Source organism: Elaeis guineensis, chromosome 1 (genome assembly GCF_000442705.2).
Source record: "Elaeis guineensis isolate ETL-2024a chromosome 1, EG11, whole genome shotgun sequence".
Taxonomy (NCBI): domain Eukaryota; kingdom Viridiplantae; phylum Streptophyta; class Magnoliopsida; order Arecales; family Arecaceae; genus Elaeis; species Elaeis guineensis.
In genome coordinates this window covers 122,552,383-122,565,236 of record NC_025993.2, presented here as the reverse complement: position 1 = coordinate 122,565,236, position 12,854 = coordinate 122,552,383, and the positions used below count along the sequence as shown (strand labels likewise).

Genomic DNA, 12,854 nt, shown 5'->3' with positions numbered 1-12,854 from the left:
CATTCATAAAAAAACTTTGGTTTGCATACCATGGCTGCTATTTTCATGATCATATCTTTGTCCCATATTTCCAATGGCAGATCTGGCAACCACAATCAAACATATGCATGTTTCATGGTCCTTGCTTGGCTTGAAGCTTGGATGGTAGCAATCCAGAGCTAGTAACTGGCTCACACTAACGTGCACAGACTAGGTTCAAGGATCCTAGATCCTAGTCCTCACCTCTTCTGAAGGTAAGTAGATCAATCGGAAATCCTCGAAAAGTGGTTGAACTTGGAAGTCTCCCTCCACATTGCACCAAATCCTCATCTCTCTCTAAACAAAATAATGAAAAACCATCGCCTCAAAAACTTAACGATTAAGGCCAATTTGCAGCGCTTGGAGGTTCGCTGCAAGTCTTCTTCACTGAGCACCACAAATTCTATGAACCGCTCCTCTAGGGCAATAATATCCTCCTCTATAGCTCAAGCCATTTTCCATGTGAAGCAATGACTATCCTGGATGATCTATGACCAAGTTTATTCAAGATCCAATGCTCTAGCAAACAACCAATCACCTGCAAGCCGAGGAGGTGGCTAATCCACCACCCTTTCCCTCCTATTGGAACCATTTGATGGTTAATTCGAGGAAACCCCTAAAGAAACCACTGGATTGAGGTCCATTGTGGCCCTCTTTGGCACCGGCATCCTGTCCAAAGAAGGGTTGGACGAAACCCTTGATATTGCTTTTCTTTTTGGTGGATCATGGATGATAATTGATTATCTTTTTTTTTCTCCATCATTTTTTTCTGGGGTAAAATTCTCCACTATTTATTAGCAACATCTAGTGAGCACTTGTTTTGAACCGGATCTGATTCAATGCAATAGGGCCCTTATTAGAAAAACGGGTGGGTCGCACAACCCAGATCTAAATCCAACGTCAAAGAGCGGTGCCCACCAAACCTAGCCGGGCCCCACAGCCCAACGCTCCCACGACTACTTCCTCGAACCTTCTCTGGTCTACCCCTCCTTACCCTCCCCTCTCGTCACCAACTACTCTATTTCCATCCCGATACGGCCCAAAACAAGAAGTGCCGACAGAACGATCCATCGAGCCCGGAAAAGGGAAAAAAAAAAAAATCCAAGAAAGCGATGGAAGGTGGCCAGCCTGACGCGACCGGCGGCGGTAGCGGAGGGGGCGGCGCCGGCGGCGGCCCTGCTCCTTTCCTTCTGAAGACCTACGACATGGTGGACGACTCGTCCACCGACGACATCGTCTCCTGGAGCCCCGCCAAGAACAGCTTCATCGTCTGGAATCACCCCGACTTCGCTGCTCGCCTCCTCCCCACCTACTTCAAGCACAATAACTTCTCCAGCTTCATCCGACAGCTCAATACCTACGTAAGCCCTAAAATCCTAGCTCGTTTTCCCTCGTAGATTCCAAGCAGTTCTTGTTTTTTTTTTCTTTTTTTGATGGAATTGATCTGCGATTGAAGTAAAAAATTCGATCTTGATGGATAGGGTTTTCGGAAGATCGATCCAGAGAGGTGGGAGTTCGCGAACGAGGACTTCGTCAAGGGGCAGAAACATTTGCTCAAGAACATCCACCGCCGCAAGCCCATCCACAGCCACAGTCACCCGCCGGGCTCACTCGCCTACTCCGAGCGGGCTGCGCTGGAGGAGGAGATCGAGAGGCTCGCGCGGGAGAAGGCCGCCCTCCAGGCCGACCTGTGGCGGTTCAGGCAGCAGCAGCCCGGGACCAAGATCCAGCTCGACGACCTCGAGCGTCGCTTGGCCGAGATGGAGCAGCGGCAGCACAAGATGATTGCTTTCTTGCAGAGGGCCTTGCAGAACCCCCGGTTCGTGGAGAATCTTCGGAAGATGGCAGTGTCTTCGTCAGTGGATTTCTCGGCGATCCATAAGAAGAGGCGATTGCCGGAGATGGAGTCTTGCCAAGAGGCCCCAGAAAATAGCTTTTATGATGATCATAGCAGCACTTCAAAATCCGACGTCGGGCATGGATTCCACATGGATTTTTGTGATAAGCTGAAATTGGAGCTGTGCCCGGCTATTTCGGATAATTTGGTCGCTGCGAGCACTCAGAGTTCCAATGAGGATAACGGGAGCCCGCACATGAAGCAACCTGAGTGCGGTGTTGGAAGAATGGAAAACCTTCCTTTGTCACCACTGCCGCTAGATCTTTCGGATACCGGGGCATCTATATGTCCAACGAAGAATTTGTTACTTCCAAGAGCAATTGATGAAGGGGATGGGCACTTTTCATGCCATTTGAATCTCACTCTTGCTTCATCTTCAATGCAAATAGACAGTAATCAGCATTCAAGTAGAACTTCAAACTCAGTCGATCATGGTGTTGCCAATGCCAGCGAGTTAGGGGCATCTAACATACATAAGGATGACAATCTTGGTAAAGCTGTTGGGAATATCCAAAGTACTTCCCTTGATGCAAAAGCTACCTCTCTGCAAGAGATCACTCCAAGTAGCAATCAAGAACCTGCAGCTCATGAAGGAAGAGCGAATGATGTGTTCTGGGAGCAATTCCTAACCGAAAGGCCAGGTTCTTCAGACACTGAAGAGGCGAGCTCGAGTTTCAGGGCAAATCCTGGTGATGAGCAACTGGAAGAGAGGAAGCAAGTCAACGAGAACATATGGAGAAACAGAAAAGATATGGAGCAGCTTACTCTCTGAGTTGCTCATACAACAGTCTCTTCTTTGGTTCAGTACCATGAGATACATGTAAGATTTCAAAACCAAAAACCTGGTACAATCTGCAGTTATGGTATGAATGTTTCATCTAATATAAGCTAATCATGATCCAGTGTTCTATGCATGTGTACATAAATCTGACAGTGGATTAATGCTTGATGAGTTGGTCTTTTACTCCAAATCAACAAAAATAGTTACATGGTGATAGTTGCTGCTGTTCATCTCAAAACATTTTTCGTATATATTTAGTAGAAAATTGGGAAAGGACTTATGTCTAGCTTAGAACTAAAGTGATTTATTCAATTACTTGAGTGATTGGCCAATGGATTTCCTTTACATCATATGTCAATGTTTTCTTTTACTTGACATGAACCTTCTTTCTCCTTTGGTTGGGTTCTTTTCATGGTCCTTTTCTATGTTTAGCATGTCTTGTCACTCTAATAGCTTTATGTTTAAAGTACAATGAGTTTCTATATTTTTCCAAACATAGTCTATAAGCAAAAATTCTCATCAAGGATATTTTCCCTGAGTAAGTGACGAGTTTTCACTGATAAAATTTTAGTTTTCTTCTGACTTCTGAAGATGTTTTTATACGCATTGGTGGTATAACAAACAAAGTTTTGTACCATAATCTAGAGAAGCGAGAAAGTTTTTGCCATGTTGCCTAAAACAGGAGATCATAACTTATATAGTCCTTAATTATTTAGTGATGCATTCTATAAAGCTATTGTATTTATTACTCTGTGACAACTCTTTTTAAAGATCCATGAACTTTGTGCAACCATATTATGTAATATAATCTAACTGTAAATTAATCAAAATTGTCTACGCATGTTCAGCTGTGTACATGGGGACGGCATGTATGTTCATGTGTACAAAAGTACATGTATATTCATGTGTATGAATGTGTAAATTCCCTAATAAGTGATATATATGGGGTAAGGGAGTGGATTCTCAAAATTTCCTATATCAAGTGTAAGACTTGTGGTGTTAGGAAGATGAGAAACCAATCATCACATGCTAAGAGAGAGAGAGAGCAACTAAAAGTAGAGGAGAGTGGGACATAAAAGAATTTGAAAAGGAGATTTAAACCATGATTAAAATCTTAATATCCATTTGTAAACTTTGTATCTAAGAATTGGGTTGGAGATATACTCATAGCAGGGTATTTGGTAATATATAAGCTAAAAATGGTTGTGCAGTTTATACCATCTAGAGTCATGACCCATATGATCTTTGTTTGTGGGTGCATGGTTATGTATGAGTGAGCGTGCATGTGTGTCTGTGGAGAGTTCCCAGGGATGGTGGGGAGATCGTAAGCTTTGTACACTTCTGATTTTGCACTTCTAAATAGGTATCATATATTTAACTAGTTTTATAATGTTGATTAATTGCTATCTTCTTGGGACAAAATTGACTGAACTGTCAACCCATGATGAACCAGAATATGTAAACAGGCATTTATATTATTCATGCCATTTCACATTCATACTTTCATTTTCCTTGCTTTTTCTTTATTTTTATCATGTGTTATAGAAAAATAAGTAACAGATAGATTGGGAGATTTTGAGGAGTTCATTTAAGTAAACATGACCATGAAGCTTTAAAAGAAAATTTGGAACACACAGGTCACATGAAAGTAATAAGACAACTAATAAAGGTAAAAATCTATGCATGCAATCCAGATATTATAGAAAAAATCAAGTATTTGATATGTGTGTATGTATGTGCTAGTGCACGCGTGCATGTATGCATAGACAAGATGATGCATGACCAATAGGGGGTGACCTATAATACATGGAAGGACTTGAAAGGGTTGGATGATTGTGGGGGCTAAAGACTGTCTGTAAACACAACAGAGAGCTCAGTTTTGGAGGCAAGCGGCTAGAGCAACAAGCCAACTGTCTAGGAAGCTTGATTTTGTTGGAGTACATATAATCTATTGGTACTTTCAGTTTGAATTCTGAAGGAGATGCAAGAGCTGAAATTTTGGACCAAAGATTGGGGTAAAGAGAAAATGGGAAGAGGGATGTCAGGAAATGATTTCCCTAATGGTGATGAAGTTGTACAACTGAAATGGGATCATAGCTGGCTTAATCATGAAGCATGAAGGATATATTCCGAAATATTTAGAATAAGCAGAGAGATTTTGCAGGTCTGAGATTTCATAGATCGAGAATAATAGTCTAGAAAGAACATTGTGCAGACACTAACGCCTGAGTGTGGTGATTTGAAATGGGAATATTTAGTCCTACAATTTGATGGGGAATACTTCTTGTCTTTATAGGAAGGTAATACTAGAGAACATGAATAAGGTTGTTTGTATATGAGAATTTCTTTGGAATGTATTAAGTTTGGGCAGTGTTCTCTAAAAGTGGTAATTGAATGACTAATTATTAGCACTTGACTTGATATGGCTTAGCTGAAAGCGGTACACCAGAAAGTGAGGAATCATTCACCAGGTAGATGTTTAATTTACAGCTTCAAAATGTGTTAACAGCTGTGTTTGGTGCCAATAGAATGGTGCAAGATCTTCAGGCTAGGGTTTTCCAGAATTATTTTAAGATGAGAATCCTAATTATGCAGGGTTTTTTGAATTATGATGATTTTTGCTTTAGTCCATGAACCAAATTATTCGAGCTTTGATGAGTGGTTGTTGTTTTTTTTTTTTTTGGGCCGGGGTGTGGGGGAGGGCTAAATTCAGTAGTAAAGTTTTTTCTGTCAGTAGTAAATTCATTGTCATGTCAGTAGCCAGAGGAGAGTATGAAACTTATAGAAGAAACAGTTGGTAAATTAGGATGATAAGGTGACAACTAACTATAAGGTTAGACAAGAAATGATATGGGTAGAAATTTTGAAAAACTGACAAAAATGCAATAACTCAACTTTAAACAGCAAATTATCATCAAAGCAATCAAAAGGCTTCTAAGACCTGCACTTGAGATCTGAAAATGATGCTAGTTGAAAATCTCTAAAGTTTGTGCGAGTATTTTCTTAATCTCTTAGGCTTCCCTCAATTCAACCTTACCATGTCTCATACACATCTTAACATCTTCAAACAATCTTCATTCAAAACAGTGTTACCTATATGAATGATAATATGCCTCGTATTGGAAGGAAAATGTATAAAGGAAATTCAGAGTTTTTATTGTTTGCCTATAATGTTGCTTCAATAGGGATGATAGATAATAAAATAGAATTGCCACCACAAATATGGGACTGCTTCAATGGATTGAGGGGAACCTGCGTATTTGCTTAACTTTTTAGATCAAAAATAACACCTTAGCAGTTGTTTTCTATGAAGCTAGGGTTGTCATTTTTTTTGGTTGGTGCAGACCAGTCCATGATAACATTTTCTTCAGCCATGGATTTCCTTGTAAAGATTCACTATTTGAAGGAGAAATTTGGAAAGATATCTAGCATCTAAGGTAGCATTCCTTTAATTTCACCGTCTTCGTTCCATCGCTATTCTACTCACCTGTCTTCCGCTTTTGCTCAATAATTTCAAATTTGCCTTTGTTTATCTTTATCTCATGTAGATATGCACATGGAATATGTGATTGGCACTCTTTCATATGCTTAGATATAACTTGATGTAAAGATGGTTTGTATCAGATGGAGGGAGTTCCAACTGTTCAAATCTGTGAATCAATCAGGTCCAGTGGATTCACTGTACTCTCAAGAAAGGAGATCCTAAGTTTTACAAGGATACAATTTGGTAAGGGAGCTTAGGGACATTTGATGTTTTTTATGTACAAAGACAGAACTTGAAAATAATATTAGTCTCAGTTAAAAACTATAATTCAAATATGGAATTACAAACTCACATTTTGTTACAAAAATTCTACGATAAAAGTGCTTAGAAGCAGAAAAATAGAGGGCTCACGCAAGGAAAATTGGATCAAACTCTGTTGAAAAGGAAATAAGAAAATTATACAGTTTCTCTAGAAAACCTTTTAAAATCATGTTCAGTGTCATAACCTATTTATATCTAATTCACATTCAGCCAATCAGTTGTGATGACTTTTTTTGTCTTGTTTAAGATGAACTTCTAGCAATCAACAGCAGACCCATAGCGCGGACCTTTGTTCCTTCTGGACTACCAAATAATTCCTGTGCATTAAAAGACCAAACTCTGCTAAAAGGCTGTGGAGGGGTTAACAAAGTCTTTATTGATTTTCTTTTTGCTTTTCTTTTTTTCTTTATTTAATATTTTTCTAGTTCATTTAGTTAAAAGAGGAGGAAGCTTTGTAATAGAATTTGTAAGGTTTTCATAAATTCATGAGGCGTGAGATAACTGGATCCTGCCATTGTCGAGCAAAGTTATGTTGCGGAACCTAGGGGGTGGGTGTCTTTCAGAAGATCAAGTGGTGCAATTTGTTTGTTAAATAGATGTATTCTAGAATGATTTTTGATCATATCCTTGAAGATTTTAACAGCGATTACTGAACCCAAAATCTTCTTCATTGGAAGAATGTCATGGTTAGTGAATTAACCTTTTTTTTTTTAATTTTTTATTTTTAATGCATGCATGTGTGCATCTGTGCTTCTACTTGCACAGTAAGCTATGTACCGATTAACTACGTCTGCTCGTTTAGAATACGTCTGTTTAGACCAAGTATATCATATCAGTCGTGAGCTTACTCTCCAGGGAGGAAAGTTTTTTGTTGACCCCTCCGTCACACAATCCTGTCAGTTAGACAATTGCCCTCGCAAGGGATAAATGTAACCTTGAGCTCCAGCTTTTAAAGAATCTTTAGATTTCCTTGATAATAAAGTGAAATTGCTTAGTCTTAAAATACTTCGTACTGATATGATCCGTTGGTATGTCTTCGAATCATATTTTATTGGACCTTGTTTGCTTAATATATTTGGCCCTTTAGGGCATGTTTGGGAATGAGTAATTCTTTGTGTACCTGAGTGATTTTTTGTGAATATATATGATTTTTTGTAAACATTTATGACTTCTTATGAATATATATAACTTCTTATGAATTTCTGTGAATATATATGACTTCTTGTGAATATATCTATCTGACTTTCTGTAACTTCATGTGAATATATATGGCTTCCTGTGAACATATATATGTTCTCAAAAAGTCATATATATTCACAGGAAGTCATATATATTCACAGAAAATCACAAGAAGTCATATATATTCACAGAAAGTCATATATATTCATAAGAAGTTATATGATAGGAAGTTATATATATTTACATGAAGTCATATGATAGAAAGTCATATATATTCACAGAAAGTTATATAACAAGAAGTTATATAAAATATTAGAAAATTTAAAAGATATTTTCATTATATAAAATTTTAAATAAAAATATCAATTTATAGGCATTAAATATGCATTGAAAAGCGGTGATTACGTGATCCAATCAGAGAAAATAATGCACGTCGGATTTTCTATACCGCATGGTGTACAAAAAATTTCTCGTTTGAGAATATCGCATGCACCGTCGTAGATTGGGGATGTGGCCTGTATTAATACAATATCCTTGCAGCTTGAAACCAGTGACGGGTTGCAATTTACTATGGGCCCATTCGGTGTCCGTTTCGAATGGAACGGACTTACCCTACTTGTGATTAGTAAAACCTACCTTACTCGGATGTATATGACTCTTGACCAATCCTTGTTGGCGCGTAGAGTCATCAAACCGCAGGCAACTTGTTGCGACTTTGTGGTGTGGAAGAGACCTTGCAAAGAACTATTGGCATTTTGTCGGTACAAGGTCCTCCACCTTTTTAAGCTTTGACTACTTGTATTCTTTGCTTGCTTCTCTTTCAATTGGTTGCTCAGTCTGCATACATAGGCAGCCGTTGCTTATGGTGGATGGGTAGGGGTGGTAACGGATCCAATATGAATCGGATCGATTGATATCTATACCCATCCCGTCAGAAAAAAAATCTATATTCGTATACGATCCGTATCCATCTCGAGTCGGACTAGGTCGGATAGGGCTTCAAGAACGAATCGAATTGGATCGGATCAGATATACTCGAAATTTCTATATAGTTAAAAAAAAAATTACAGTAAAACAAAGTCTGAAAATTTTGAAACAAAAAAGAATCTTTTCAATCAAAAATCCCCAACTCTATAAACTATCATGCTTCTATCAAGTTAAGCTCTCAAAACCTCAAGGAACCAACTCATACCGCCACAACTTGGACAGAATCTTATATACTTGAAGGAAAAAAATCTAATCAGAATCTCGGAAACCCCTCTAAATAATCCCTCTAAGTGCTCTCCTTTCCCACATATCTCTGAAAAAGATAAAAGGAAAATAAAAGGAAGCAAAAAAAAAAAATGACAATCTAAATCTTATCTCCTAAATTTTTTCACTTTTTTTTTTGTTTTTCTTGATTTTCCTTCGTTTTCTCTGAGTTTTTTCTCTATTTTTTCATCCTCAACGGTCCCAATCAAGTGGGAGGCTTGGAGTGGCCGAATAGGAATTAAATCCCATCAGAACATAGGAAACCCCTCCAATCTCTCCAACATCCTGCGGGTGCTCTCTTTTTCCATAGATCTCCAAAAATAGATAAAGAAATGAAAAGAAAAAAAATAAAAATAAAAAAATAACAATCTACATGAGAAAAGGTCTTATCTCTCTTTTTTTCTTCCCACTTTTCTTTAGTTTTTCTTGACTTTTTCTTTGTTTTCTCCCAGTTTTTTCTTTATTTTTTTTATCCTCAAAAGTCCTAATTGGATGGGAGGCTTGGAGTAGCAAAATCGGAAAGCTTAGGGGGAGTATTTTCATCCAATTTTTTTCTATTTTTTCTATCTCTAGGAGTCTTAATCGGATGGGAGACTTGAGCAGCTGCACGGAAGCTTAAGGGAGGTAGAGTGGCCGAATATGGAAAGCTTAGATAGCTAGGGTTTTGGGTTGCGTATATATACATACATACATCATACATACATATGTATAGACGTATATATGTACTACATACATATATATTGGGTCGGATTCGGGACGGGACATACTATTACTTGTACCTGATCTATACCCACTTCGGATATTATTCTTAAAATCCATACCCACCCCGTATTTTAATCGGATTGGATAAAATCTATCCCATTCGAATCAGGTTGGATCGGATATCCGATGGTTCGGATCAAATTACCACCCCTAATCCTATGAACTATAAAGAACAGAAGAATCTTTTAGAAATATAAATCGTAGTTACTAATTAATTGCTGATTTGAGTACCAAATTTATGAACGAATTCTTGGAGGTTTCTTCTAAGGAAATTTTACCTAGTCTATCACTGGGGTATTTGCAGCTCCAACATCCCCTTGTCCGCATCTCCTGTGGTAGCCAAAATTGATACCCCTTCTCATGGAATGGTGAAAATTAATTTCGATGGCTCCTTCAAGGATGGAATTATCGGTGTTGGGTTCATCACTAGAGATCATGAGGGAAAATTTCTCCAAGTTAGTTTATTGGCTTTTGGTAGCCTCTACAATTGTTCGCACAGAACTTTAAGCTGCTTGGGAAGGATTTATGGCTTCGTTATTCATCTTGCGATCTACTAGAGTAATACAAAAAGGAGATTCAGACATGGTTATCAGAAGGATTGGAAACAACATCTCTATGAGACCTTATGACACCCTCTTTAAAGACATAAACCTAATTGTAACTGACTCAGCGAAAAGAGTTGTTCTCGCTTGCCTTCAAATTTTCCAACTTTTCAAGCAGTCTATGTCCTCTGGAAAGCAAATTCTTTGGTCAACTAATTAGCTGTAAGTTTTTTAACTTGCCACACCTCATGTTTGGAACATAATACGATCATGCTACGACGGATACAATCCACAATAATACGAAGCTAACAATCATCTTGAATAACATAAAATATCCAAATCCATCATCCATTATATAATTAAATAAATATCGATTCATTGTGACTAAATTCAAATTTAAATACCAAATCTATAACCTCAAAATTCATAACATTAGAAATATAAATTTATAAAATTATAATTATAAATTAGTAGTAAATAAAAAAAAAACTAAAAATTTCTGCTGCAAAATGTTCAAACTCGCTAGCATGAACTCTAAACATGGATCATCCTTCATTCCTAGTGATTTTATTTCTCTAAAAAGGAAAATAAAAATAAATATGAGCTATATAGCTCAGTAAATAAATCTTATACTATTTTATTGGATCAAGCATGAGTTTGATATAAGTAATGCATCATTGAAGAAAGTAATAATTATTTTAAAATAAAGTATTTCATAGTTCAGTATGATAAAGCAAGTCATTAGGCCAATTCTACATGCACAAATCATCCATATTTCATAAACATGAGTCCAAGTGTATAGTATACATAAAATCATAAATTATTTGCCACTTAATCATATCATAATTCAATAAGGTCACTATTATATCTATAATAGGACCGTAATGAACAAAATACTAACTACTATTATCTATTGAAATGATCGTATGTCAAATATTATTACTTGCTCGTAGGGTCATATACTAATTATTATTATCTACTAGTAAAATCGTGTACTAACTACTATTATCCTTGAGAATTATATGACAACTACTATTACCTGTTAGTAAGGGTGTATGGATGCTAGCTCCAAATATTATTTTTTTCGCTTTCAAGGACTATACATATCTATCTAAGAGCATCTTTCCATATTTCTTAAAATAAATATTATTAAATTATATTTCATTCGATCATATTTTTTTAAATTGTATATAAATAAGACAGTAGATAATTTTATAGAATTCATAGTCCATAAATAATCTTCAACAATAGAAAATCATGCAATCATTTTTTTTCATACTAAAAATATAAATTTTGTAAGTACTAATGTTATATTTCACAAATTAGATATTAATATTAATAAAAATATAAATTTCATAAGTGCAGAGGTTCTATTTCATAAATTAGATATTAATTATTAAATATTTATGAAACTATTATTTTATGATAAAACATGAGTAATATTGTATGCTTGATCCTTATTTAAAAAAATATAAAATAATTTTTTATAATAAAATATAACCAATAATTCCAAACAAATAAAAAAATGTATGGGTTACTTGCCTCTTCCACTTGAACCTTCAAAATTCAACAATAGGAATCCAATAGACCTATTTAAAGACATTGAAAGAAGTATCAATTCTAATTGATTACTTTAACAGCATCATAAGAAAGGATGGTTCTCTAGGCGACGATGGCTCTAGATAGGTTAGGTTTAAGTAATTCGATCAATGAACCATCACGGCTAGGATGGTTTTACAAGAATCATCAATAATCAATTTCAAAAACACTTGATAGGGCTGAGATGATGTGTTTGACAAGCTGTCCAAGCACCAAAGTGGTTTAGGATCTTCTTGTGGGATCAACTCTAATACATAGGACAATGAGAAAGGATTTTGAATTGGGATCTCTAGATCATGTTAGAGAGAGGAAGTAAAGAGAGAAACACTAAAGACAGAGAGACTCTTCCGTGCGCCTCACACAACTAGTGACTTAATAGACAACTCTTCTCTTGCCTCAATATGATTCCATGGGCTGCTTTATGTTTGTCTTCTTTAGTTTGTCCTTCCGGCATGTTAATCACTCACATATACTAGAAAAAGAAAAAAAGAAAAGAAAAAAAATATAGCTCCTCTTTCTTTCCTAATTCTATTAATTCATGAGAACCCTATTCATTTATTTATTTATTTGTTTTTGCTAGCCATGTAGGACTAGGAAGCAAGGAAGGCCGAAGATGAACACCATGAAAGCTGAGTGAGAACGTGCCTGCGATCATGAGAGGTCATCAAAGTAGGTGAATGCCGGTGGCTGCAAAGGTAAAAACCTTTTTTTTTTTTTTTAATGTTTCCCTCTACTTAAATTCTAATGATCTGAGAAATTTGGGGAAGACACAAGAGAAGAGGGCCTTGAAGGCTACCGGGGCCTCTTTTACATAGCTCTAGCTTCGATTAATTTAGAGATGCAGATATGCTTTTGTAATTGCATTATTCGATACTTATCTTTAAGGCAAAAATATGATATATCAAAGCAAAAAAATGTTTTTTTGATCTGTATTACATAGTTTGCTTATTCAGTCATGAATTATAAATTACTTTTGATTGTATATATAGTACTATAATATTTATTTAGCCATTCATTTAT

The 12,854-nt window shown here is 36.5% G+C and overlaps 1 protein-coding gene across 4 annotated transcripts in view; it reads left to right on the top strand.

Annotated features, from left to right (window-relative positions):
- Positions 1 to 1,031: 1,031 nt before the first annotated feature.
- LOC105038878 (heat stress transcription factor A-5) overlaps positions 1,032 to 12,854 on the top strand; it is a 22,069-nt gene continuing 10,246 nt past the window's right edge. The window contains exons 1-4 of one of the 4 annotated variants that reach the window (XR_003799858.2): positions 1,032 to 1,379; positions 1,500 to 2,735; positions 6,321 to 6,423; positions 12,415 to 12,529. Coding sequence is in view for 2 of the 4 variants with exons in the window: in XM_073261645.1 (XP_073117746.1) it covers positions 1,131 to 1,379; positions 1,500 to 2,687 (1,437 nt within the window). In the remaining 2 variants the exon portion in view is untranslated. Of the gene's footprint in view, positions 1,380 to 1,499; positions 2,824 to 6,320; positions 6,482 to 12,414; positions 12,530 to 12,854 lie in introns of those variants that run through there. The other 3 variants (XR_012143210.1, XM_073261645.1, XM_029262669.2) reach the window with 3 other exon arrangements.